At 38.4% G+C, this 27652-nt stretch overlaps 1 protein-coding gene across 1 annotated transcript; it reads left to right on the top strand.

The window, feature by feature from the left end:
* Positions 1-777: 777 nt before the first annotated feature.
* On the top strand, positions 778-27652 carry xxylt1 (xyloside xylosyltransferase 1). The gene is made up of 5 exons (XM_031307318.2): positions 778-1330; positions 1737-2380; positions 8762-8909; positions 17342-17474; positions 26567-27652. The coding sequence occupies exons 2-5, from the start codon at positions 1841-1843 to the stop codon at positions 26961-26963; spliced, it is 1218 nt and encodes a 405-aa protein (XP_031163178.1). The 5' UTR covers positions 778-1330; positions 1737-1840; the 3' UTR covers positions 26964-27652.

Below are 27652 nucleotides of genomic sequence, written 5' to 3'. Positions count from 1 at the left end.
AATGTGCATCATGTGCAGTACATGAATATGGTTCATTGTTTATATCAGATATCTTCAACAGGGGGTCTTCAGAGTTACTGCAGAGGACCACCAAATTGTTTTTTTCTTAAAAAACTAAAATATGTCTAAAATATACATTAACATGAATCCAACATATTATTAGTAAAGATAAATCGGCCTATTCCCCATTTAATTTACACATTTACTATAGGTAAGGGAGCCACTATGGTAGCCACCCACAGATACAGTTAAGCTTAAGGATTCACTGCGCCTTCCACATTAAAACATAAAACATGATGTATAAATAATATATAAATATCAATCCATCCATTTTCATCCATCCGGCCCAGTTTAATATGCAACTCAATTTTCATACAATTTATGCAGTAGGGGCTTCCTGCTTCGTCTCTCTTTCAGCTAAGGGGTCCTTAGCCTAAAAAACGTTGAAGACACCTGGTTTATGTTATTATGTTTATAGCTATAATGTAAACATTATATAGTATCGTTGCTGGTGTAGAAACTATCGCATCTTTGCAACTCCACTAGTAGGCTACTTTGGTTGAGCTATTAAAAAAAAAACTAAATTAGGTTTTTGATAATTTTAAATACTATATATATATATTTAAAAGCGTGATTTATACTGTAGAATCTTAAATGAACAATCACGGAAAATGTGGTCAATACAATGGAGAAATAAAGACATCTACATTAAAATCAAATTCATTTACAGTGAGTCTCAGTTTTCCAACTGTACGTAATGGCAGCACGGCTCGGAAAAAGCTGAAGCCAAAGTGGGTGTGGTTAAAGTTGTGTCATAGCATTTTGTTGCTAGGCTGCTAGCTAACGTTAGTGATTTCTCCAAATAGTCGTTTTACTTATCGAAATCACAAAGCCATGCAAACTCCGTAATACTTTAAGAACGACCAATGTATGCAACGATACATCAGCAATTTTAAACAATCAAACAGTGCTTGGCTTTATGCTTGGGTTAAACAAACAGCGTCGGAGGGCAACTGTATCAGGCGCAAAGACGTCGCTTGCTAATAACTAGCTAGCATTCTCGCTACCACTTGGCATGTCAACAGTTTGCTGCAGGTATTTGGATTATCTGGCATTCCGTGAACGTTAACGGTGTCGTAATATTTCAGTGTAACGTTAGCAAATGTAACATTGCTTCATAAACGTGAGGATCCTGTAACAGGTCGAACAAGCTGTCAAAATGGAACTGCAGAGATCAACGACATGAGACACTTCTGTCATTTTTCTGTAAAGGCACCCCATTTACCCCTTTTACCTAGTCGAGGAGACCTTCAAAAACGCTTCAAAAAAGGTAACGTTATTGGAATAGTACAATAGTAGGAATGCATGTAAGAAAAGATAAATTACTTGAGATAGATTACGTGAGATGTGTTGGTTTATACTGAATTGGATAGTAACGTTACAGGATAGTAACTTTTGGATTGTGATCCAGCTGTGGATGTCAAACCAAAACCATTTGTTATGGAGCATTAAAAGAGTTTCCATTTCAGTTTAACAAAAAGTACAAGAATGTTTTAAACACTAAATCTTACTTTGCTAAAAATCCATTGACCTTATAAACACCTGTAAGTATTTCTAAGTGGGTCTTGACTAAATGTGAAGGTAACATGCCGGAAGTTAGTGCACAAAAGTCAAACCCTTTATTACTGCCATCTCTGTGCATCAGGACTAAAATGAGTGTTTTCTTTCTCTTACAGGAAAATGTCAGCAACTTACCAAAAATAATAATGAACCGGAGGGACACAAAATGCTGAATGTATTCCCTTGTGCACCCCCATTCTCATGACCTCAAGAGGGAGGTATGGGCATCCTAAGACTGGTAGCCAGAATCATGGGTAGGATCAGTACTTTCAGGTCCTATCAGTTTGTGCTTCTCCTGGCCGCTGCACTTGCTGTTGTAGCTTTTTACTACTTTGGCTCAGAGAGGCAGAACTTCTCCAGCACCACAAAGAGGATCAAGCACACCCAGGCCAGCCACAACGCCAACAGAAACGATGCTGACCTAACTGTGGACACCAGGCTCTCACACCCAGTTGGATCTGAGGAGCAAGGAGAGGAAGAGCGAGATGAAGGAGGAGAGAGCAAGGGATTAAGATCTAGGAAAGGGGACAGTGATAGCGCCGGTGACCAACGCTACCACGCACTCATGATGTTCACCAAGGTGGACAAGAGCCGGAGCCTTCAGGACAAGTTCAGGGTGGCCATGTTATCTATGGTTCAGCACGGACAATTCATGGAAGGAGAGGTGTTGGTCCTTCATTTTGTGAGTGACCAGGCCAGCAAAGAACTGGGAGAGAGGATGCTGCAGGAGTTTCTACTTGATGCAACGTTTAAGTATGAGGTAGGCAATCTAAAAATGTGTTTGCACTGTACCATGGCTCTGGTATTGATTGATTTCAATATAAGAAGAAGAAAATCCTCATGATGTTTGACTAATGAGTTCTATTTCTAGTAAAGTTGCCTTTAATGTGCATTGAAATCACTTGAGTTTAGTTTTATGCTGATGTGATTGTGGGTTAGTCAGATAAAACTTAGGCAAAAAGGAAAGTTAGTATTAGTTAACCTATTATTAAGTAAGTAAAATGTATTTATAGAGTGCTTTTCACAGATACAAATCACAAAGTGTTTTACATAAAACCTACAAGATGATACATATTAAAACAAAAATACATAAAAAATAAAGTGCAGACTGGTCTTTAACTGTTTTTTAACAGAGTCCACAGAAACAGCATTCCAAGTCTCGGTGCTGCATACTCAAAATATAGATCACCACGGGTCTTAAGCAAAGTATTGATATTAAGATCTTTGTAGTAAAACAGTGCCGAAAGAGACACGTCTTGTATTTTAACTGCACAACTCTGATGAACCAGTACCAGAGTTTCTTCTAAAATGCAAATATATTTAGTTTTATCAATTCAACATTCAACACTTCAGAGTCAGATGCAAAAAAACATTTACAAGTTAACTTTTGACTAGGAGAGTAATTTTTGCAACTAAAAAACATTTTGACAGATTGTACAGTATATTCAACTTGATTTCCCAACAGATTTCTAACAGGAGGAAATAAAAAATATTTTGGCAACGTTGGGTAAAATGCTTATATAAATTATACATCTGGTCACATTGGGTACCATTTTATTTTTGAGCGATGGCGACAGTTCCAAATGGGTTAGATATAAATAATGGCAGATTTAAAAACAATATAATTAGCGTTACTTAATGTATAGCAAACAAATGTGAATATGGTTAACAAACTTGGAAGTAAAGACTTGAAACAAACTAGTTTGTACAAACTGTTCTCTCAGTCACACTCGAAGACAAGGTGAAAAGCCTGGCATCACAGACAGGGATGAGACCCAGTAGTTGTACAAATATGGATAATGACACATGCTTTTGGACAGTCTCTTCTGGAAGGTATTCATAGGGTTGTATTTGTCAAAAGTGATAGAAATAGTTGTGTAAAGAATTAAAAAAGAGCTTGTGATCACTGAATGAATTGGGTATGCTTTACAGTTTGTAGATTTTATAAAGTTACATAACTTGGAAACTAACCCTTAACCCAGGCCTTGCCTAACAAACACATTGGCCGTAGGTGCTGTTTAAAGTTGAAACACATGGGGGCAGTGTTGGCCTGCCAAACAAATCCATCACTTGTATTGGGAAATCCCTCCCCTACTGTGTCCTCTCTGCCAAAACAGAGGATTATGTCCCCTCTACGTTGCTCTTTCTGTTGCATGCAACATCCTGGCCAGTTTCTCTTCTTTTGTATTCTTCACAGAGCACAAGATCATAAACCTGTTTACAAATTACTTATCCCTTTCCAAATCATCCTCACCAGCTAGGCCTTTTCTCTCCGGAATGTCCCATCATCTACAACATCTGGTGTTATTACAGCTCTGTATTAGCTTAGACCGATCCCATGCCTGCTTGGGTTGGTTCAAGGTTTGCTCAGCTTGGCAGTTTTGTGCTTATGGGTCAGATTGCTTCCTGCTCATTTCACTCTCTGTACTCAGACTGAGCTCAAAGTCTTCTAGGAGCACAGCTTAAGTGTGTAATGTAAAAAATACAAGCTACACTATAATATAAAATGGATGTGTTGTGTTAGACTAGACAATGTCTCTTTCTCAAAAATACAGCCCAAGCTGTTACGCAGAGGCAGATATATCGTCCGATATTCACAAAATGCAGATATATTATTGGTGTATATATGTCAACCGGTAAATATTAAGAACTTGCTACACAGTAATGCCAAACTTGGCTTGAGGTAATGTAGAAACAGTTTCTCCATTATGTAGTTTTTCCACTGGAGAGCACTGACATGTTGATGCATGTTGTTGTTGATGTAATGGTGTTTCAACTGTAAAATGTCACACTCAGTAGGTAGCTTAGTCATAATTCTTTAAGAAAAGAATTTTAGAATCAAGATTTTTTGTTAACAGATTTTTAAAACTCCCAAATATTGACCAGTGGGGCTAAATGTTGGGCCATCATTCTGATAAGGATCCCTTAAATTGTGACCAAGATATGTATTGAGCGGGTATTCACCTCAAACGATGTCCCTGGTTCAACTCGGGCCGGGGACTATTGGCACATGTCGTTTCCCACCTCTCTTCCCTGGCTTCCTGCCACCCATTGACTGTCCACTCTCAAATAAAGGCACTAAATTCCCCCCAAATCCTAATTAAAAATACATTAGCTTTGACTTGGCTGTCTGTACTGCAGCATATTTTACTTATCAGCTGATATTTGCGATTTCACGCTGATGCCAATATATCTGTGGTTAGCTCAAACTGGCCAAAAATATCAATGCTGATGTATCAGTCAGGCTCTAGTTAGTACATAGTGGCCCAGGGAAACAAGTTTTTATAACTCTCTTACAAAATGTTGTGCTTTTGTAAATCAAAGTTACATGCCCCATAAATTGTACCAGCAGGCTGTACTCACAGTGGCTTTATCATAGTCACGGTATCATTCCAGACCAGTGCTTTTAGACCTCATAGTTTGAGGTAATGAATCATGAAATGATGTTCTGCCACCAGTGACAGAAGTGCAGCCACTGTGTCTCTATTGAAGTGCACACAAACAGGCACACACTGAAGTCCTGCCAAAGTTACAGATGGGCCGGGGATTCCCCGGGGGCAGACAGAAGCAGTGTAAATGAGCACGTTGATATCCTTTTCTGCTTATCCTTTTAATTATTTATCTAAAAGGAGCATGAGGGTAAGACAGCTGTTTTGCAAGATTTTTAGCCTCCGTCTCTTCTCAACAGTTCTAAATTCAATGACACACTTGACATTTGCAACAAACAGCACACAGAGTCACACTGCCCAGAGGGTGTGCTCATTACTTCTGACCATCATTCACACAGCATACTGGAGTAGTGTGCTACGCTCCTGTTTAGTCAGACTTTGGGGGCCTTGGGACCCTGTATGTGGATCCAGAACCACACCTTTTAATAAGGGGCAAAGTGTAAATATCTTCCCCTCTTGATGGAGATCCTCTGAAATCAATGTCCTGCTAACAGGCACGCTGTGGTCTGACTGTACTTTGTAAACTTTTATCTTGTTCCTGTGCTATTGATTACATTAAAAGTTGTGTGCATGATTTTTGTGCCCACACAAAGGCAATCCACGGCGTTATTGATAGGAAAATGAGTGTAAATGAAAGGATACTATTGTTCGCTATGTATGTATTCAGCTTTTACTGGTACTATTTCTGTATTTAAGTGTATATACAGGCTTAAACATCCCAATTTCCCCCCCTATTATCCGTTGTTCAGTAGAAGTCATGGGAAGCAAGCCTGGCCACAACAGTCAAAAAAGGAAATTTTGCTCAGAACTGATGTCTCGGACGACTGAAAACCAGCACGATTTGCCAATGACTGCCAATTGTGTCCAGCCTCTTAAGTCAACTTTGTGCAGCTAGTTTTGTTTGTGAGCTAATAATAATATTTGGCCAAATACACTATAACTATGCCAAAAGTATCAGAAGTTTAGAGAACAGAACAGTATTTATTTTATCACTGGATAAATAATTATGTTGGGCTACTTTGCGCTTGTCAGTGTGTCCAATAATCTGTGATCCTTTTAAAATCTAGGATGGGGTGGGGAGTGCCTACTGAAAAAACAATGTGATCTCTTGCTCATTTAAATGGTAAGCAGCAGTAGTCTGTAAGTCAATTTTCTAACTTGATTGCAACCTTTTGCCAAATGTCAAATCCCTTTCTGTGTTTAAAACAATCAACAAATGTTTCTGACAGGTTGAGAATTAATTTGTGTTCAACTCCTAGAGACTTAACTTTTCCCTCACAAGCCACAGCTCCTAAGTATAAAATAGTAACTAGTACTTAGGCTCTTAAACTTTGCTGTTACTTCAAAACAGCAGAGCTTCAATTATGTGTTCAAGCACCTCTGATTTCAAGGCTGGTTAGTCGGTTAACTCTTTTGGTTTTGATCCCTTTATTGAAGGAAATGCTGCACAAGCAATGGCCATATTTAAAGGTGCAATATGTAATACTGACAGCTAGTGTTTAAAATAGTTACTGCAGTACAAATTAAAATGCTGGAGAGAGTCGTCTCCCCCGCCCCCTCCTCCCCAGACTCGAAGTTCACGTTGGTTGCCAGGCTGAGACCGCAGCATCCACAACAATGTTGCTAGACGCTTGTTTACATAGCCAGACATTACTCCACAGCACAGCGGAGTAGCTAACATTAGATGCTGGCTATATTGACAGTCATAAAAGCCTGTGCTCACGCAGAGCTCTGTACCCAACTGACAGGCACACGTTTTAGGCTTTGAATTACGGTGAGAACCGCTAAAAATAACACCACCTTGCCGTCCTCTCCACCCGACTGAACACACTTTATTGGCTTAGAATTACAGCAACAATCGCTAAACACGCTGCAAACTCACGGTCCTCTCTTCCCGATTTACAGCCATACATGACTTTTCTTTATGAATTGTGGAATCAATGGAATGGAAAGCCATACAAAACAATTTATAAAATATACAAGAATCTTTCAGAAATATACATGCTATAAAAGGGGGAATTAGGTTTGTCTGTCCTTAACTAATTTCCTCTATCCATAGTTGTTGTTAATCCTGTTTCACCAAGGCGATATTCATTGCAGCGAAATCCATAATTATTTTTCACTTAATTTTACTTATTTGTCTTCCTGTGGTTTGGCTTTTTAATTGGTTGTGATTGACAGTGAGATGTCATAATGCAAACACTGAGCATTAGCTCTGTAGTTGAAAGTTTTATTCTGCATAGAGAAACATGGAAACCAGAGCAGCAAAAAGTGGAAATGAGATGCCCCCCCCTGTAGTATTATTTCTTGTAGTGTTTTCCAAATGCATACTTTCAAATGAAACAGCAAACATAGATTCTGATATTAACACTGTAATGCAGCTTGTATTACCACCGTAAGTCTTTTTGGACGAGTTATGGAAATCTAATAAACGCATACAATAAAAAATGTGTCTATTGCAGTCCCAGTTAATGAGAATTATTTATAGCAATATCACTAATTCTACCCACGGCAGTGATTTATGTGCCATTACATCATTACCAACAGAAGTCCAGGACAGCACTGATTTCCACAAACGACTACCTTAATCTGCAAGGGATCATTAAATGGTGTTTTCCCATCGAGGCACATGAGCCTGATTTATAATACGACAGCCATATTGTCCAGGTTTTATCTGAAGCCTTTAACATGCGCACCTACTGATGTCAGGCTTAACTAGAAAAGGCCAGATTTTTCTCAGAAATAGTTTGTCCTAAACCAACACATTTGATTGTTCCTCCTGCAGGAAAGCTTTAATGATAATCAGTACTTAATATATATAAAAAAAAATCCTCTTTCAGTAATCTGTAGATATATCTACTGTACATGATCAGAGCAGAGACTGCTGCCTCACAGCTGCCATGTGATTTAAAGCTCCGAGGAGGAGCACAGAGAGGCAGGAAACTCGGACACAAGAAGACAGCGTTTAATGGAATTTGGGTTGTAGATCAATAAGAGTGTCTGACCATCATATGATATATCATAATAACTTAAGGCTAGTGTGTTACAAAAAACATTTGTTGTTTACCCTTATATCTATTTTTCTCTTTCTTCAGACAACATGGTTGTCCCACTAATTGTGGACAGTCAAAGCTTTCTTTGAGAGGTTGCACGAGACAAGTAGTTATCTGTAGTGCACTTTCCATGTTTATGGTCAAATCAGAGATTTATATGTACTGTACCTACTAGGGCTGTCCTTGACTAAAGAAATTCTTAGTCGACTAACACTTATATGATATTGTCGATTAATCGATTAGTTGATGTAATCGACAGAGCTGTGCTCTTTGAGAGGTGATTAAGACTAGAAAAGCACAATATAAATGTAGTTAATGAACCATCTGTAAAACTGAGTTTCTCCACAATTAATCCTGCAAAAGTACCACTTTAAATCTTGTGCTTACCAGAAATGTGCTCATAAGTTTCTTGGAAATGAGTAATTAAGCATGAATAAGCATAAAAAATGACTCATCAACTAAAGAAATCTTAGTCGACTAAGACCAAAACGACCGATTAGTCGACTAATCGACTAAGAGGTGGCAGCCCTAGTACCTACCAATAGGCTCATACAAATCTTTAGTGGTTCCTAATATTTCACAGCTCTATTGCTGTTGGTATTTGTTGTACTAACATGATTCCACTGTGTTGATCTGCAGGTGTTGTTCCATGACGTGGTGGCTCTCACACAGAAGCTGTTCCCTATTGTGGAGGCCATGCAGAAGCACTTCAGCGCTGGCTCTGGGGCTTACTACAGCGACGCCATCTTCTTCCTCTCTGTTGCCATGCATCACATCATGCCTGAAAGTAAGAAGAGCACATCTTGTCACATTTCTTCGTCAGTTAAATAACCACAGATTTAACTTTAGATTTAGAGCTCTGGCTGATCCATGATTATCTGATTAAATCAACTCTGTAGAGTCCAAATACCCCTAATAGGTGTTGATGACTTGCTGTAATTTTAATCACTGACGCATATTTTCTCTGTAGATGTAGATAGTTTTAGTTTATTTGCAGAGGTTTTGAGATATGTGTCTCTGGGATTTCCTTCTAGAAACAATGTCCCATAGTTGACAAGTACATGTTAAGCATTTTGGGTGTTTTTCAACTGATAATAATTCAAAATATGTACGGACACTATTGATGTAAACAAACCTTTAACTGAATCATTCAAAACTTAGATTTGATTGATGTTAAGTATTTTTCTGTGTATTAATCCATTCCATGTCATTCAACATAAATGTGACAGCAGATTGCAATACTTTATTTTCTCAAACGTCTTTTTATTAAAGCATACGATTTAACATACAATTCACTTGTACATTCTGAGAATCTTTTTTATAACTAATTCAAAAAATCAAATAAACAGTAAACTTTAGGTGGTACAACATTAAAACAAGGCAAAGCAAAACAAGACAAGTAACAACAATACAAAAACGATGGCAAGAACACCACCAGGCTGACCACGATTCCCCACACTATCACAGCCCCCTATCCGCCCGTCTAACCCCTCCCCGTGTATCTCCACCCCATCCACCCTCCCTCGCAGAGGCCTTCACTCTAAAACCATTACAATTGTCATATATCATGTGCTAGGATGCAGACTGTTGTACTGGACAATGTCTTGCGTTATCTGAACAATTATGTATTTTTTCAAGACTTTATTTCGATAACAATACTTTATTTTCAAATTTGCTTTTGGAGCTACCCTTCAAATTTGAGAACAAGAATTGTTTTCATTTCATTTGAGCAAATAAGGAAAATCTGCAGTGTTTCAGTTATTCAAATACTTCATTTACCTGTTGGCTGAACAAAGGCCTACGCATTGCATCTAAGAAAAGCATATTTTTTACTTAAATACTTTGTTACTGTATATAGCTTTACAATGAGTATTCTGCTTTTATTCTCTGGCAGACCATATTTTAATTTAAATTTACTTGGACGCACTGGTGGAAAAGGCAGTATGGGCAGGTATCTAACAGACACGTGGGATTCTGCAGAGACCCTGGGGAGTGAGGAAGAAAGGATGTGTTCTATCATTGCTGCCCACATTAATGCCCCCTGTGTTGGGGCTGACCGATGGCGATCTCCTCTGTTGTGGTTCACTTTAGTGGATGTGCTGCGTGGGGCATCAGTCCACTAATAATAATAATAATAATAATAATAAATTGAATTTGTATAGCGTTTTTCAAGGACTCAAAGTCGCTTTAATTGACCCAAAACAATGGGCTTTTAAATCAGTAGTCCCCAGAGGCACACATATGAAACTGAAGTCTCCATCTTACAGACAGCAGAGCACCATCCTATTTTAGGTTTTTAAACTTTAACTCAGGGTGCACAGCGGGTACGATGTGAACACTTTAGATCATCACATTTTTTTTCTTTGAAGTTTAAATAAAGTTGTGATTTAAATAGGGGTTGACAAATCATGAACAGTGGATGTAGTGATGTGTTTTCACTCTGAAGCAAAGAGTTCAGCAGTTCCATGCATTAAACTGTTTCATAAACACTGCAGTACTGGGAATCACAGTTATCTGCGTGATCTGGAAGCTGAATTTCTTCATTTATTAGCTTTCCACCATAGAACGATGCTGCTTGTCCACATTTGAAGGCTGTGGTCAAACTCAGGTTTTCTTTAAGGATTTTTTTTAGCACATCTAAGTATGCTATTTACAATACTCAGTAATGATACACTCGACTCACGATTCAATATGATTCATGATTTTAGGTTCACGACAACAGAATGAAATGATTGAAAAATATTTCTTTATTTAGATAAACTGCCAAACAGCAGATGTGTCCTCTTATCAAATATGCAACTGAAATAGTATTTTATCTTAAATAACAAAAAATAAATACAAAATGAAAGATGAAAGAAATGCTCGTTTATTGCTAAGGTCATATGGTTATCACCAGTCATTTGCTGTTAAATGACAGAAAGGGCATTAGAGTGTGTGGTTTTCATTCAGCTGTCGACTCTGAAAAGTAATTTGTTTAAATATATTGCTCATGTGGCATCGGGTGTTTTGTGTGTGTTTTTTTCCTCCGAGCAGTCCCTTGTATGAGCTGGAAGTATGTGTCTGATGCTGTCTGTTACGACCCAGCTCGCGCTAGGGGAAGCAACATAAAACCAGGTGAAATTAGTAAAATAAAGTTATTTTATTTACAAGGAACATAGATTATAACAAACAAAAACAAAGAGGTAAACTACAAATGAAAAAGGGCCTGTGGATGTTGTTAAAAAAATAAAAATAAACATAATTTAAATATTAAAAATAGAGCTTTACCTCAAAGGAAACCAAAATTAAACTAAAACCATACTACTTTACAATGAAAACCAAAAACAGCCGCCCCTGCTCCTAGTGTTTCTAGACTAAAATATTGTGTGTGTGTGTGATAATCAATAAGCAAAACTGAATCTGGCCCAGTCTCCAGGTAGTTAACAAGTGCCTCAATATTAATTCACAAAAGCCTCAATGACAATTAACATCTATTAGTCTGAACACAACAACGATAGACACAGTGAAAAGCCGTTCACGTGATATCCCCCTGACTGACAAACTGGCCAAGTATATACAGTATAGCAGCCAGTCCCCGGAGTTGCATCTCCTGGATTTGAGAGCTGGACTCCGTGCTGTGTGGAGGCGGGCGGCTGCTGCCGCTAACAGTGTCTCACGTGTACTTGAAATGCTTATTGATTAACCACATGTGCCATCCGTCTGCTTTGTGTCCAAGTGGTCACACATTTCTATTTAAAGAATCCTTTTTATCTCTAAAGGGCAGATGTAGTTGTCTTAACATTGAAAGAGTGGGGGTGTACTAATTTCCTGAAACTCGTCATTCAGCGAGCCTCAAAGCAGACAGAAGATAATTTGTGATTAAAGGCAGTGAAACAAATGTGATATCCATAAATACAAATAGCAGCTGCAAGTGGGAGGGCTGGACTTTTAACATCCTTTAACTTGCGAAGTGGGAGACGTGATTTCAGCGAGTTTAATTCGGTTGTCAAAAGAGAAGGAAGAAGTATAAATGTCAGCATTTGGGGTTCAGTGTTAAGCCAGCTACACAGTCTGAATAGTAATAGGAAATACAATGTTTGGGAGGTCTGTATTTTATTTTTACCAGACCTATTGACATTTTTGTCATTAAAACAATCTATTTTGTACTAAACTGTATTTTTAATAGGATAAAGGAAAAGGAAGACATTTAAATATAAATATGTTATATACTGTATATGTGACTGTTAAAAGCAGTAAGTAGACAAATGGCTTTAAAAAGAGGACTCTATTTCCACACCATCTAGCCTTACAGGATGAAAAATAAAATTGCACAATGGAAACGATAAGGTTCCTAAGAAACACGTAGGGAAGTGTTCCATGTTCCATCCCCTCTAGAGGTCTCAACATGTTGGGACTTGAGTCTCTTCTACAATCTCTATTTTCCACCTCAGGTAGAAGTGGCACTGCTGATGTGTGAATTCCTTTGCTAAAGTAAAAAAAAAAAAAAGATACCTGGAAGCGAGGTAGTAGCTAAACTATTGGTTGTCACACAGGCTTAAAATTACACAGCAGATGGATGTCAGAAATGCTAATTGATAGCAATAGTTTTGAGTTTCTATCTTCATTTGCCCCTTGGCAGCCATCTGTTTCACCTCCTGGTGAAATTCCAAGATTAAGCAGCAAAACACAAACAAACACACTTTTTTAAACCCTAAAGTCAAGTTTTAGTAGATACCCCTGCTATAATCTGACCTCCCACCCCGTGTCTCCAGAGCTGATAACTATTCCCCATGGATATAACATAACATGCCAGGGTTGAACATTAGTGCAATGGTGGAGTGGATAGCGCTGGAGCTAAATTTATATATTCTGACTTCCTCTCACTAGTCGAGAGAGTCATTGTCCCTACTGATTGACTGACACATGTTGAAAAGCACATGTGCAACAGTTTAAATCCTTAGAATCCGCAATGACACCTAATAACACATCAGACAGAAACTCTCTACTTTGATTCAAAGTTTCCAAAAACAAGACAAAAAAAGCTGTAATAAATATGAATTCTATCATTTTCATCGGTTTGACAGAGACCCTCCTCCAAAGCGTGCTGAAGGAGAATCTGGCTACTTCACACAGCATTTGGGGATGGGAGGAAAACGTGCTCTGGTTTAATGGCATTTCTTTAAACCAATCAGAATTGTCATGGGCGGTGCTAAACTCCGCACAGAGCAGCTGCAAAATAGTCGTGCGAGAGAAAACTCAGATTGGACAGATAGTCTAGCTAGCTGTCTCAATTTACCATGCAGAGATCTGAGGAGCATCAACAATAGTCCTCATAAATCTACCGAATTTAAAATTCCAACACAAAGAAAGCGGAAGGAAACACAAAATACGTGCATCCGGTGGAATTTCCTGCAGCACCGGAGCAATCCCGGAAGTAGAACGCAAAGGATATAGACTATACTGTCGCTAACGTAACTGCAGCAGATCTGTTTATGGTTTCGTAATTAATGAACTGACGGCAAATGGTTTTACTTTTAATAGTCAAGAGGACTAGCCTGCATATTTTCATAATTTTTAGCTAATGGGTTAAAGCAACGGCATCATACTGAAAAAGAGTAACGTTCAGTTATATAAGTCTAAACTTTGCAGTCCAGCAAAACTAGTTTTTCCTAATATTATTTAAAATATCTATTATGTTTATTTTTATTTTTTAAATATCCATAACTGAATAATCGACTTAATATTAAAAAGGATTCAACTGATTAAAAAATACAATATTAATAACATAATAGCAAACATGATGATAAATTCACGATTTAAAGCTTGTGTTTTCTCTTTACATTCCTAGAGCATTTTCTAACCAGTGCTTGTAACTAGAGGACCCTGTTCACTGCAAACAGCCGTGGACAGTTTTTTATTGCAGAAGAAACGTATCAATTTTTGCATACATAATGAGGGTGAGAATTAATTTCAAGCAATCCCTTCCTTTGAGAAAGGCAGGGTGTTTTCCAGCTAATGTTGATGAAAACAGACAACAATGACCCTTACAAACAGGCCATAAGTGCTCACATCAAGACTGATATTAGGGCTTAATGAGGATGACCCACTTTCTTCCTGAAAAAAATGTGATGTAGGATAACAGTGTCTCTGTTGTTTTGTTGCTGTGGCTGAGTTGAGGTTTACTCTGATCTGACCAGAGCCTCAGGCGAGCTCTTAGCCACCCTAACAACATTATCCCAGCAATACATTTACAAAACCCACACACCTGGCCAAGATTGAATTTAACCCCCTTTATTTCTTCTTATCCATTTTGTTTGTCTATGTTCTTTATTCTTACAAGACCTAGAATTGACAATCATACAGTACAGGACAGCTGTGCACCAATCAAAAGTGACCGGCAGCACTGCAGAAAGACAATCGTCCGTGTAGGAAGTTTCATTTCACCATAAAAACCTGTTGCTTCTTCTTCACCTTTAATTCCTGCTGAGAGGAAATGAAGAGAATGAGATGCAAATAAGAGAAATGCACCTTCTGTCACCTTTTCTTTCTCTCTCTCTCTCTCTTTCTCTTTCTCTTTCTCTCATCTCCTCAGGCTCATACCCAGCTTTCTATAAACAAGGAAAGCTGTCAAGCCTGAAATGCGCATACACTAATTGACAGCTACTGAAGAATCTCTCACACAGTTTTCAAGATTATTATTTTTCTGCTTATCATGAAAGGGTTTTGTAATGGACATATGCTGTTTTTAAACAATGTGTTTTATCACTGTGAGCATTAGTACAACTTTTATTACTGTAACGATAAGCGTACGAGCCATTTTTTTGCATGTCAGATGTCCCACTTGTTATGAAGGCAGACAATTTATAACGGAGGTGGCATTATAACCAGCTTCTTTCATCACCTCAAAACGAAACGATTATTTAAAATGGATAATTAGTTAAATAATGTAATTTTATTTATAAGGAACATAGATTATTACAAACACAAAGAGGCAAACTACAAAGGAAAAAGGGTTCTGTTCAAATAAATAAAAATATATATAACCAAAAGAGGACTTTTAACTTTTTACCTCAAAGGAAACCAAAATGAAACTAAAACCTCAATATTCAAGATGTGCTTAATCTCAGACACAGGCAGCTTTAGTTGGGGTGTAAAAAAACAATCACAGTGCAGACATGGTTGCTTTAGTAAATGAGTAGATACTGTTCTTATGATAAAAACTTTTATACACAAGATAATTGGGCACTATGGGAGACATGCTGCCCATTCATACTGGTAAGAGGGATGGCTTTAAGGCAGTGGGGAAAACACTAGATTTATGACGTGATAAAGTGCAACAAGCGACTTTAGTGTCTTGTAATAAATTGTAATCAGCTTTTTATTGAAACCATAATATCCCGTGATCAAACACTGCCCTACTTTAAACCCCACAAGACTTTGTGTTGAGTCATCGATCTAACGTCAAACCCACCACATCACACTGTTGGAACAACTTCAGATTCTCTTCCTGTTATTCTCCCACTAGTTAAGCCCCATTAGTACAAACAAACAGCGTTGACCACTCGGAGATTACTGGTACGAGCCCCTCTCTGTTGCCACAGTACATGAAAGCATTGTGATGGCAACTTCCTTGTTTGGAGAGCACAGAAAACCGGTCGCTGCCACACTGCTGAGTCTTCTTTTTCCATCACTTGTTTCAACAGATACTGGCACTCAAATATCTTTGTAGCGCAAAGTTGTAGTCCATCTTCCCCCTATAGTTACATGTATACCCTTTATTGTGTTGCATTTCATTGGCTTTGTTGAGGCCAAGGTTGCCATTGTTTTTCCTTGTTGGCCCCTTTTGAATACAGTCCTGCCCAGGACACCATTTTTACCCCAATAGAATAAGACTAGCACAGATAATTAGTGTGTTGTTTTCTAGTTGTTTTCTAATTACTTTAAAGTACCATTGATGTACATCACGAAACTGTTGTAGATAAACCGTACAGCATTAAGATGGGACCTTAGCTTCAAGATTAGTGAAGCAAATGTACAGCTCACATGCTGAATGAAGATGAAGGTGAAATTCAATTGGCCCTGCCTTGTTTACACATAAACTGAACTAGTAGGTAATTATGTTTTATTTTTGAAGTTTAGTCTCTTTATTTTCCTTCTAATAAATATTTCTTGTTTGCATACTGGATGGATGATGCAACACATTTTCCCTCTGTAAATATAGTACACAATTTGTGCAGCCGTAATTATAATTATCTCACACATAATACACTTGCTGGCTCCTGGATCTCAACAAGGCTTTGAACAGATCTGAAATCATGTTGAATTATACTCCTAAGGTCCATGATGGAGACAACCCATGCAGCTTATTATTTTTAGGCCTAACTCTCATCTTTTATGTTCTTCAGCACCAGTTGTACCGATACTGCAGTTGTTGTCAAACCAACCTTCACCCAAAAAATGTTTACTGCCCTCAAACTAGAGGCCGTCATCTTTGACAGTTCGTCTAGAGCTGACAAGTGTTTTCATCAGTACAATAATCATGTTGTGCCCCTGGCACACTATTCCTGAGTATTTCCCAATCCTTTCATCACCATGCCTACCAGCAAAACATAGGAAGCTGAAACAATGAACAGTGAGGTTCTGAATATCCTGGATACTGCTGTTACCATTTCATCTGCACACAGCTGTGTTCTTTCACTGTGTGTTCGCTCACAACTGGCAAACGTGCACTTTTTTATAGTCAAGCTCAACTTTCTATACATTTTCCCCCACAAATTATAGACATTTTCATGCAATTTCCTTTGTTTAGGTCAACTGTCACATTACAGAAAGAAAAGGTCCAAAACACCACAGCAGAGCAACAATTTAATTGTGTTAAGCTTGGGCTTAACTCTCTGCTCCTATTTCCTCTCACTGTGTATTCCTGGAAGGACTTTTAAAAGTGATTAGTTAGTCACTTGATTATGTTCTAGTGATCAGAGAAATCCAACCTACATGCACAGTTAACTCAGAAGTACATTTCCTGGGATGATTTAAAAAAAATGGAGAACTCATTTTTGTCATTTATTAAACTTGGTTAAAAATAAATTATAATTCATCATTCACTCTCATGGAGCAGACAGAGGTTGCTTGTTCTTTGTCAAACGGTAATCAGTTTAAGCGTTTAGAATAATCTTGTCTAATCTCTGTTTTTTTTACAATTTGATGTTGCCTTATCAATGTGTTATGGTCTTCTTTCAGGTCTGATGCGCATAGTGCAGCTTGACCTGGACCTGAAATACAGGACCAACATCAGGGACCTTTTCCAAGAATTTGACCATTTTCCTCCAGAGGCGGTAATAGGCATCGCAAGAGAGATGCAGCCAGTCTACAGGTAGGAAGTGTGGCACAACCATGGAAATGGAATGAGAGCAAAACGAACATTGAACTGTTTGCCGGGGTCATTTGACTAGTTCAAGAGAAAATGACGATTGTTAGTTCTAATGGTGAGTACACACTTCAGTCGGGCCGTAAAGTGTGTCACACTCACTATCTTTTAATAGATTGAATTTGATGATTTACCAATAGAAATTATGGAATCTAGCAATCCTAAATTCCTCTATAGCATCAAGGCAATGGACATAGTGCACAAAAGACACCTCTCTATGCTTCATACTACTCCACTGCTTGTTTGTCGCAGAACCTCAACCCCAGTGAGGCTGTAACTTGCTGCAAGTCGGTTTATGCGGACGTTAACGGTCACACATCTTTGTAATGCCAACAGTACGCATAACGGTACGGCTCTGACCATCTATGCTATCTCATCTATTGATTTGAAGACGATTGTCAGTTCTACTCTCATTCTATTTCTATGGAAAACAGTTACGTACTAAAAATTAAAAGCTTGGTCAGATTCGTAATATCTTTGGACAGATATTTCTTGATTTAATTCATAAATTTACAAGATGGTCAAGCCCACAGCAGCCAGACTGAAACATACACTGATTACAGTGTTGTCTGTTTGTTTTGGTCACTCAGTGTATTTTCCCTATGAGCTGGTCCGTGCCTTATTTTGCTTAAAGGTCATCAAAGATTTATTTTGCAATGCTGATATGCTATATTATGCATGGCATTAGTGAGAGAAGCCACATTACTTGTATCTCTTTCCCACTAATGGTTTAAAAGCCACCATACTAATCTCACCCACTCTTGTTGACCCCAGATGGATTTTAGTTGCACATTAACAGTTATTTTCTCTCACAGTTTCTAAGTGAGAAAGAACATCAGAAGTCTCTCATGCCTACTCTGATTCACAAGAACCTCAGCAGTCTGTCATTCCCCAACTACAGGCACAAATCTAAAAGTTGTAATGCAACATTTAACTGAGACAATTAGTGGGCTTTCTAATGATCCATGTCATGATTGTCAGTCAAATATTTTCATTAATGAAATGCAACCTGAAACATTAAAAATGTGATTGAATAATGGTAAATTTTAAACTCAAAATTGGGAAAAGAATAGGGATGTAAATTATCAGATCAACCTCAAATACAAAGTCAGGAGGTTGATTCATTACACACAAAACCACATTCCTAAATCTGGATAGTATCATGCTTCAGCTCTGTCCCACCTGAGTGTGCTTTATCATTTCCAGGCTGAATTTACTGAATGTGTGACAGTAAATGTAACTGAGTGGAAGCCCTTTGAACATTGACAGAGTATGCTGAAGTGGTGCTAATGTGCTGCATGCACGATGCAACTGTCTGGGCTTTGAATAAAACTTAAAACTCTGCTGTCATCTTAAAAAAACCATTTAGGTGTTGCCCCCCCATTAATTATAAGATAATTGTTTCCATTGTACAAAATCAACCAGCCACAAACCCCTTAGAACCATCCTTTTACCTGGCATCTAGAGTATGTGCTGGAAGATAGTGATCCATGGTGGCAGACATTAAGTCACAGTTGCAAGATGCAATGTTTTCATAAATAATATTTGTGTCGGATACATAATTGAGGATTTGGCAGAATGTAAGCAGAAAGTCGCCTCTTGTCGGGACATGTTTTGTTCTCATCCTGAAATTTAGAAGTGTCTTTGTTAGATCTGTCTGGAGTAAATAAACTATCTGCTCATCCCCAGAACGGACAAACACACTGATAGGATCCATATATCCTAATCTAACTGGCTGTATTATTTGTCCTACATGTCAGGTTCATTGGGAACTTCAACTTTTATCAAGTAAACTCATTGAACCCACTTTGACTTTATGTTACGGCGCCTCGTGGTGGCACTGCAGAGCTCAAGACTTCTCTCTCCTCTCACCCTGAGCCCTGCACACCAGGCCGCCCTCTGAGACCATTGTTTTTATCCTCCATAAACACAGCTTATACCTTAGCAATGTGTACACTGGAAGGATGTTTGTGGAAGAGTCACAACAAGTATTGAACGTTAGCATTGAACACTTAGTTGGATTCTTAGTCTTTGTCATTACTTTGAGTGTTTTTTTTCTTGTGTCAAAACAACTTTAACCACTGATGCAGAAGGTTTCATCCATTGAGAAGTTTGGCCTATTTGTTGAATGGGAAAAAAAGTTGTCATTTTAGTTCCTACAGTTGAGATAAACTTGTGCTTGTGTTGGCACACTTAAGTATTTTCATATCAGTCTTGTAAGTTGTTAAGTAAGAAGTTTTGGGAATGGGTAAAGATCTTTCCATCCAATTCCTCCCGCTTTACACCTCCTATAAACCAGTTTTTTTTTCTCATATTGACTTTTGAAGATGCACACAAACCACTAATAACCAATAATTACACCAGTTATTCATCCAAATCCAAATTTCATACTTATTACTTGTGTGTGTGTGTGTGTGTGTGTGTGTGTGTGTGCGCGCACAAGGGACTCTTGACTTTCAAGCTCTTTGTTCCTCAGCTGATTTTTCCATCCTTCTCCAAGACAGTAATATAAACATGCCTGCTTCGTTTAGACTACTTCACTGTTTTCCATCCAGCCACACCATCAAAACAGGACGTGTGTGTGTGTGTGTGTGTGTGAGAGAGACTACTGTAAATGAGGCTAGGTCAGGTGGGAGGTTTCATGTAACAGCTGCTTACTGGGATAAACGTACAGCCAGGTGGTTTCCTCCGGGGTTTTAAAGACTGTGTGAATGAAACAACGAATCACAACATTTGATTTTAGTTAAAATGCATATTAAGATGTAAATGTGTGTGTAACTTTTTAAACAACCGCCACCATATTAATGAAATTCTCAAGGCATTATATTTTCATTTCAGCCAATTGCATGTGATATTGAGGGTTATAAGTGCACACATCACTCTTTCCTAAGTTCACATTCACATCTTATGACTTGGTTATGAGTAGAGATCTCTTGGCTCTAGCCAAAAGGGATTCTTTTCTTTTAATCTGCTTTTAATAATGCATTAAGAAATTATCATTTTTGTCCTCAAATGTTATGCATGTAATATATAGAGATGTCCTGAGCAGATCCTGAGGATCAGCATCTGGGCATATTGTGGTATCGGCTAAAATAAACCGTTCATAATCCCATTACCTTTCATTACTGTTCTCTGCTACTGCTGTTGTAGTGCTGCTCTCCCCAATGACAGACGGGCAGCATTTCACTGCATATATGAGTAAAAATTATGACTGTGAATATATTTTTGCACACCGGTGCAACTCTGAGTTCTGTCACCTGAATTGGCAAAATACACACATTTGCTAAACTACGAGCTAAGAGTAGCAGTGTAGGAACCATTAAGGTAGAAACTTCTCATTTTAGGCGGGGATTGACTGTTCACCAGTTAAAATGACAAATGCCACTGGCAGCAGAACATATCATAACTTAATAACGGGACAAAATTGAGCTTCTCTGTTGTCTCCTTTTTGTTCTCTCTGCAGCTGTTATTCGTACCAAAGATTGTTTGTGTGGGCAGAACCTTTCACTCTGTAACATCACTGTACAACTGAGACTGTGGACTTAGTGTATTTTAAGTTCCAAAAACTCCTACACAGGGACTCTCTAGCAGATCACATCAGTTTCAGCATTCTTCCAGTTAAACTTTTACTTATTATATCAATAATTACAATCTAAAATCTTTAGTTTTTTCATCAGGAGCTTCAGGATTTGGATCAAGAAGTTTGTGAGGTGTGCCAAATTTAGTAGTTTACAGCTATTATTTCAATATGTCAGAAACATATTTAATCAACATTTAGGTAAATATAAGTATCGGATCAGCAGATACCCAACATTAAAGGATTCATATTGGGGCCAAAAAACATTATCAGGACACCCCTACTAATATATACACTGTCATATAGTGTCTTTTTTTCCTAATTTGTTGGACAACATGGGTGCCATTGTGTAAAAAGTTGGAAAATAAGTATGTCGTCAGTGGGAAGTATTTGTGTATGCATGTGAGACAGTAAAGCTTAGTCTGCCTACTGTAAATGTTGGTGATGTAAGGTTTCTGTGTAAGCTGTTTTAGTAGTGGAGTTGTAGTTTTCCTGCCAGACTCCAGTTGGCACCAGCATCTCCAAACAGATCTGTATCTCTGCCCGGCCACTATACTGGCTCAATGGGTTTCTAACCCTGGGAAGATCCTGCTAATATTGTTCCTGTGCGCCCAGACACACTCTTTTAAAAACACACAACAACATAGCAGTGGATCGTGCCTCTTAGCATGCACAGCCTCACCGGTTCAAATTTAAGGGATGTTGAAAAAAATATTCATAGGCCAGTATGGGTGTATGGACGTGTGCAGTGTCATGAAGGACATATTTGAGTTTTCAAGTTCAGAGTTTTGAAGCATATTCCAGGACCAGCAATGGATTTTTCATCTCTCTTCTTTTTTTTTTTTTTTTTAAAGGAAATTAAAAGTGTTGGGGGATCTCAAGGATATTGCCATCCACCTAGTCAGTGGTGGTCTATTTTTTTCTCAAACTGGGGGGGCTGGTTATGTCAGGTGCAACTTCTGGATACAAATCCAAGCATTACATTGCAAAATAAAATGTGTAGTATTGAGTGGGGGGTACGCAACATTAACAAATAACTTCCTAACGAGTAAAAATTAGTCGAAAGCATCTCTCAATATATCTACCACAAACGCGAACTACAAACCGAATCGTCTGTCAAGCAGGTGAAATTTATAGGTGTAACAGAATTTCATGATGGGAAGCTCAAAAAGACCTAACAGCCAAAGATTTTGACTGCTTCCAAGAGCCTGACAGGAGAGAATATGTGAATGAGAGACAAGCTTGACAAATGTGGGATTTGCTTTATGCTTCAATGGAAGTAGTTCATGTTTCAATTTATTATCAGGGTTGTCTTTTATTCAGGGCAATACGAGAATCTGCTGGAAATTCACTAGAGAAAAGAGAGAAATCCATCTGTGCTGCTGCACTGCACCCCAATACACTGTCAATATATTAAGTGTTTACTTTAGAAGGAAATCCAGCCAGAGTGAACATTTGAGAAACGCATCTGCTACCAGCGTGTTAGCCCAGTGAGCTGGCTTGTTAGCCATTAGCCAGTGGTCAATGGACTTTGTAATATTTTTATTTTCAAACTTGGTATTAGCGATGCATTGTGTCCTGTGTCGAGCATAGAGGACTCTCACCTCCCACTCTGTTTTGGTGCTAATGGACAGAGCATTATGCAGGAGAATGCATCCTCCCACCAGCCGCATTCAGAGCACATCCTGCCACTGAAAAGTTCATTATGAGAAAAAATACCCCATGTCTTTTCCCTGCAGCTGCATTTGTAATCTTTTAAAAACCCTAGAGACAAGACCCACACACACAGTGTCACAATCAAAGCCACAAAAATACAACATACAATGAGAGACATTAGCCAGGAGCAAATTACTCTCTTTAAGCTTCATGTATTGAGTGTCCTTTGTATGATACATCCCATATGTCCCCAAATTTCGCTCTAAAATCGAATCAAATAAAATCTTGACTTTGACATATTTAATTTTGCAATGGCTACGTATCTTGTTTTACAGTCAGATGACTTTGAGCTATGTAGCACTCTCACTCTGACACACTCGTCTGTCTTTGTTCTGTAGTAGAGTTAATGTTCTTGGAAAGATTGTACCATCATAATCCTCAATGGACAGGAGGTGTTAAAGGCTAGAATAAACCTTGAATTATAAGGTATTCAATAAATTGTGTGCCTCTTATTGTTCTGTAAACCTTGATTTTAAAACATGCAACAGCACTGTATGCCTTCTTGTTTGAAGTCTCCCCTCTCCCATCAATGCTGGAATTTTCTTTTTTGGCCTTCTATATGTTGCCAAATTACTCCATGATGAAAAGGACCAGACATTTGATTTGTGTACCCAACTACCAGACTCCCCTGTGTCAGTGAGTGTTTTTACGCAGGTTTCAGAGAGCAGGCTGTTTCTTGTCTTGAACAACGTGGCGAACGCATTTGGATGGGGTAGCAGCACAGAAAGTCCCGTCACCTGCTAATGCTTTTCATTCTCTTGCAAATGAGAGAGAAACTTCACTTGACAGGTTGACTGTGAAAATTGGAGGCAGGAGACGATGGAGCTGTGAACTTGCAGATTGTCTAGTTTGACTGAGTCTGGTTTGAGTGCACTGGTACAAAGGAACAGAAACAAAAAACAGGTCATTGTGAGAGAGAAGATAGCTGCATTTTGTGCTTGTCCTTCAAATCTCACAACTTCTCAAAGGCTGAAGCAAAAGAGACTACATCAGAAAAAACATGACTGATGTGCAGTTTAAACAGTTTTTTTAAAATGATGCATATGCTGTATATATTGAAGTTATCCCATGTGTTATATATGAGCACACAAGTTATTATGTAAGTATTATGTGAGGCCAAACTCTTTCCAGGTTTTTTGTTCCTCGAAACAAAGACAAAAACAACCCAGAGGTATTTGATATAACCGAGGGATGTAGTAAGATAGTAATTATAAACACGTCTTTGTGCATCAAGCCTGCAGTTCTTCTGTAAATAGTTCATGATGTTATTTATGTAAGAACTTGATTGAAATTTTTTTTTTTCATATTTTATGCTGCTAAAGTAGTTCATTGATATCATTAAAAGTATAATTTAAAGAAAATGCAAGTTTATCTGATTCCCTGCTGGGTCAAAATGGAAGAAAACTGAAGATTGAAATTGAAGAAATTATGTCAACCATCTGGTTTATTATAAGCCTTGTTAGTAAAAATTCAATGTAAGTAGAAATTTATAATATTAACAAACAATTGTCTCATCTCTTAATTTCTAACCACAAAAACCTATATATATATATATATATATATATATATATATATATATATATATATATATATATATATAGTTGTTCCAGTTTCTTATGTCAAACCAGCAGAATGGAAAAGTCTGTGTAAATGTTCCCTTACTCACCCTGAATGTGTCTCAGGGCACGTAGACCCAGTGTTTGTCTTAAAAATAATAAATGATGCTCCACAAAGGCCACAAGTCCCCAGCTACCAAACCAACAGATGGTATAAAATTGTGTGGACAAGCTACAGCTGCTGAATATAGGTCAGTAATGATATCAAAGCATGACTCAGTGAATCTGCCGGTCCCACTAGATTTGATCAAGCTGCACAGAGAAAGAGAGAGGTATCATCTACAATATGAATCATAATTATTCTACACAATTTTCCCACGTGTTTATCTGCATCAAGAGAGCAGGCAGAGCTCAGCAGATTTTGTTAATGTGACTTAAAGGGTGATCTTGTATTATTTATTTATTTTACTAAATTGACTGCCCTGCAACAGCTCAGTCTGTCTTCTATCCCCATGTCTTTTAAGCCAACACACTAATATTTAATCAACAGTAGGTTTCCTCAGGCTTGGTCAGTACTAAGAATAACCTCATTCATCCTTCGTATTCGGGAAGAATAAAACATCGTTGCACTTGCTGCAGTCAGTATGGGAAGGAGCATTTTGAACTTTCTTCAAGCGAACCTTTCACCCCAACAAAAAATAGAAAAAAACTAGGGGTCTCCATAGACTTGATGTAAGTATTAAAACCACAGCAACATGAAAGTACTGTAGTAAGAAAATGACAGCTGTAGACAGGACCCTGTGTTTTTTCCTGCTTTTCTTATGTGTCCCATATGGGTTTTGTCTGTTTTCTCCTGAGAGATAAGATAAATAACTCGTACATGCTCATACATCAGGGGTTGAATAGGCAAACAAACACTTTAAAGACACTTTAAATGGGGGTGGGTAATTCTCTTTTTCTGGATGCAGAAGGACATCCTAGCTTAGGTCAATAAACTGGCCCTTACCAAAATATCACTTCCTTCTTCTCACAACTCTACTTCTGACAAGTGTCGCTCCTCTCCTGTAGCTCAGTGCTCTTTGAACATCTTGTCCGACTTTAGAAACCTGTATGTTTTACACAGACACCTTCCATATATTGATAAATGTCAGGGCTTATCTTACCTAGATCAAATTTTTTTCCTGCAACCTACAAATACAACAGGACTGTTGCTGGCACGTGTGTTAGTCAAGTGTGCCAAAAAATAGTGACCCTTTATTACACTATGTATTACATAATATAAAGCAAGCACTATCTATTACATTAGACTAAAACTTTTCTTGCGGAGGTTTACTTTGGAAATAAGATATTAATAAATCCCACAAAAGGTCTTTACTTGTGTGTACCCAAGTAATGTTTGTGCATACAAATGCTTGTTGAATGAAGCTCTGTGTCATTTAGCTACTTTAGAGTTGGTATGTTGGCAGAACAGGGTGCTGAGTTGGCACGGGCCTCTGGCACTCCAACATGCTCTGACACTGCTGGACCAGCTCTCTTCCTGTTTTTGGCCACAGTGCTTTCAGTTTGTTCAGCAAATGTGGACTGATACAGAGTTGACCCTCACTTTTCTAAATGTGTAACAGCCCAAACATACATATGAGTGAGTCATATGAGTTTCACCATTGATGTACAAGTTCCAAATTGTGCAGAGGGATGAGATCAGATTAAGAAAAATACTCTTTTTAATCACCAACACAAAAAGTGATTGTATTTTACATACATGACTGTTCACCTGCATCTTCCAGTCATCCTATAGTTCTTAACCACTTGAATGAGTCTATTTGTGTCATGTGCTACCTTTTTAATTGGGTTTGTTTGTTGTCAGTATGCCTGAGAGGAAAAAATACTTTGAAGGCAATCAGATCAGCCTTAGTGTCCAGAGACACTAGAAAGGGGGAAAGCAAAAAAGATTTTCATGTGTCCTTGCAGAAAAGGTGCTTGAAGCTTGGTAAGGACTTGTTGGCAAGCTAATGTGGCTGATGAGCTAACCTGCCAGTTAGCAAGCTAGCTAGCTTAATTGCTAACCGCACAATAAGTTATGTTTATTCAAGAGATGATGCATTTGTAGCTTGAGTCCTGTCTCACGACTGACGCTTTTATGGAGCAAAATGTTTCATAGTCATGTAAACCTCTTGCCGTCTCTCTTGCAGACACACCTTTTGGCAGTATCGTAAGGAGAACCCTCAGACCAGAGTAGGTGATCCTCCTCCTGACGGCCGCCCAGGCTTTAACAGCGGTGTGATGTTATTGAACCTAGGTGCTATGAGGGACTCAGCTCTCTACAACCAACTGTTGGAGCCTAGCAATGTGGCCAAACTAGCAGACCAGTATCGCTTCAGGGGCCACCTGGGGGACCAGGACTTCTTCACCATGATCGGCATGGAGCATCCTGAACTGTTTTATTCGCTGGCCTGTGGGTGGAACCGTCAGCTGTGCACCTGGTGGAGGGACCACGGATACGGAGACGTGTTTCAAATGTATTATCGCTGTGTTGGACGTGTCTATATCTACCATGGGAACTGTAACTCCCCTATACCAGATGACTGATTTAAGCACTGGACTGATGCTGGAACTGAAAAGGAGTCTATGACATCTACAATATAGTTTAAGGGAAATATTTGTCCTGCTTTTTGGAAGGGAGGATTGTGACTATTATGTCAGTTGCCGTTGTTGACCAGTGTACTGCCGGTGTAGTCACATACTTTGCCCCCTGCTGGTCAAGGGGCTACTGAAGGGCCTGTCCATATAAAGTTGCTACAAATATGGCATTTATCCATCATTTTGGTGTGTTGAAAACAGCCCTGTGTTGCAATGCAAGGAGCTGCAATAGTTGGGCCATGTTTCTTCAGGTACAAAGATAACAAAATAATTAAATATGATCTAGGAACTTCAGCTTAGTAACAGATCTATTAATTTGAAGGCTTAAGAGTAGAAATACGCAGTTCACGTTAAAAAGTAATCTACCTGGAACGTGTTCTTGCTGATATTTGATTGGCCAATGCAGCGCCTTGCTGAATGATGTTGCATTGTGTTGTGGAGAAAGTTTTTGCATGGGCCCTCTGCATGGCACACTGCTGTGTCAATGCTGGAATCATTCAAATAAATAGGGGCTAATGTCAGTATGAATGAGGCCTAATGTATCATGCATTGTCAGTGTCAATGTCAAGTCTTTCTCTTTTTATTTGCTCATATATTAATTGATTTCAATAAATGTTGGTACTTGTTTTGAGGAGAAT

This window comes from Sander lucioperca, chromosome 11 (genome assembly GCF_008315115.2).
Source record: "Sander lucioperca isolate FBNREF2018 chromosome 11, SLUC_FBN_1.2, whole genome shotgun sequence".
NCBI lineage: Eukaryota > Metazoa > Chordata > Actinopteri > Perciformes > Percidae > Sander > Sander lucioperca.
The sequence above is the reverse complement of the archived record's forward strand: the minus strand, read 5'-3'. Positions and strand labels throughout refer to the sequence as shown.

Excerpts from the sequence above, each read along its gene's own strand:
- xxylt1 (XM_031307318.2), top strand. The coding sequence starts at position 1,841 with ATGGGCATCCTAAGACTGGTAGCCAGAATCATGGGTAGGATCAGTACT. Across the intron at positions 2,381-8,761 it reads ATGCAACGTTTAAGTATGAG|GTGTTGTTCCATGACGTGGT; the intron begins GTAGGCAATCTA and ends GTTGATCTGCAG. Across the intron at positions 8,910-17,341 it reads GCATCACATCATGCCTGAAA|GTCTGATGCGCATAGTGCAG; the intron begins GTAAGAAGAGCA and ends GTCTTCTTTCAG.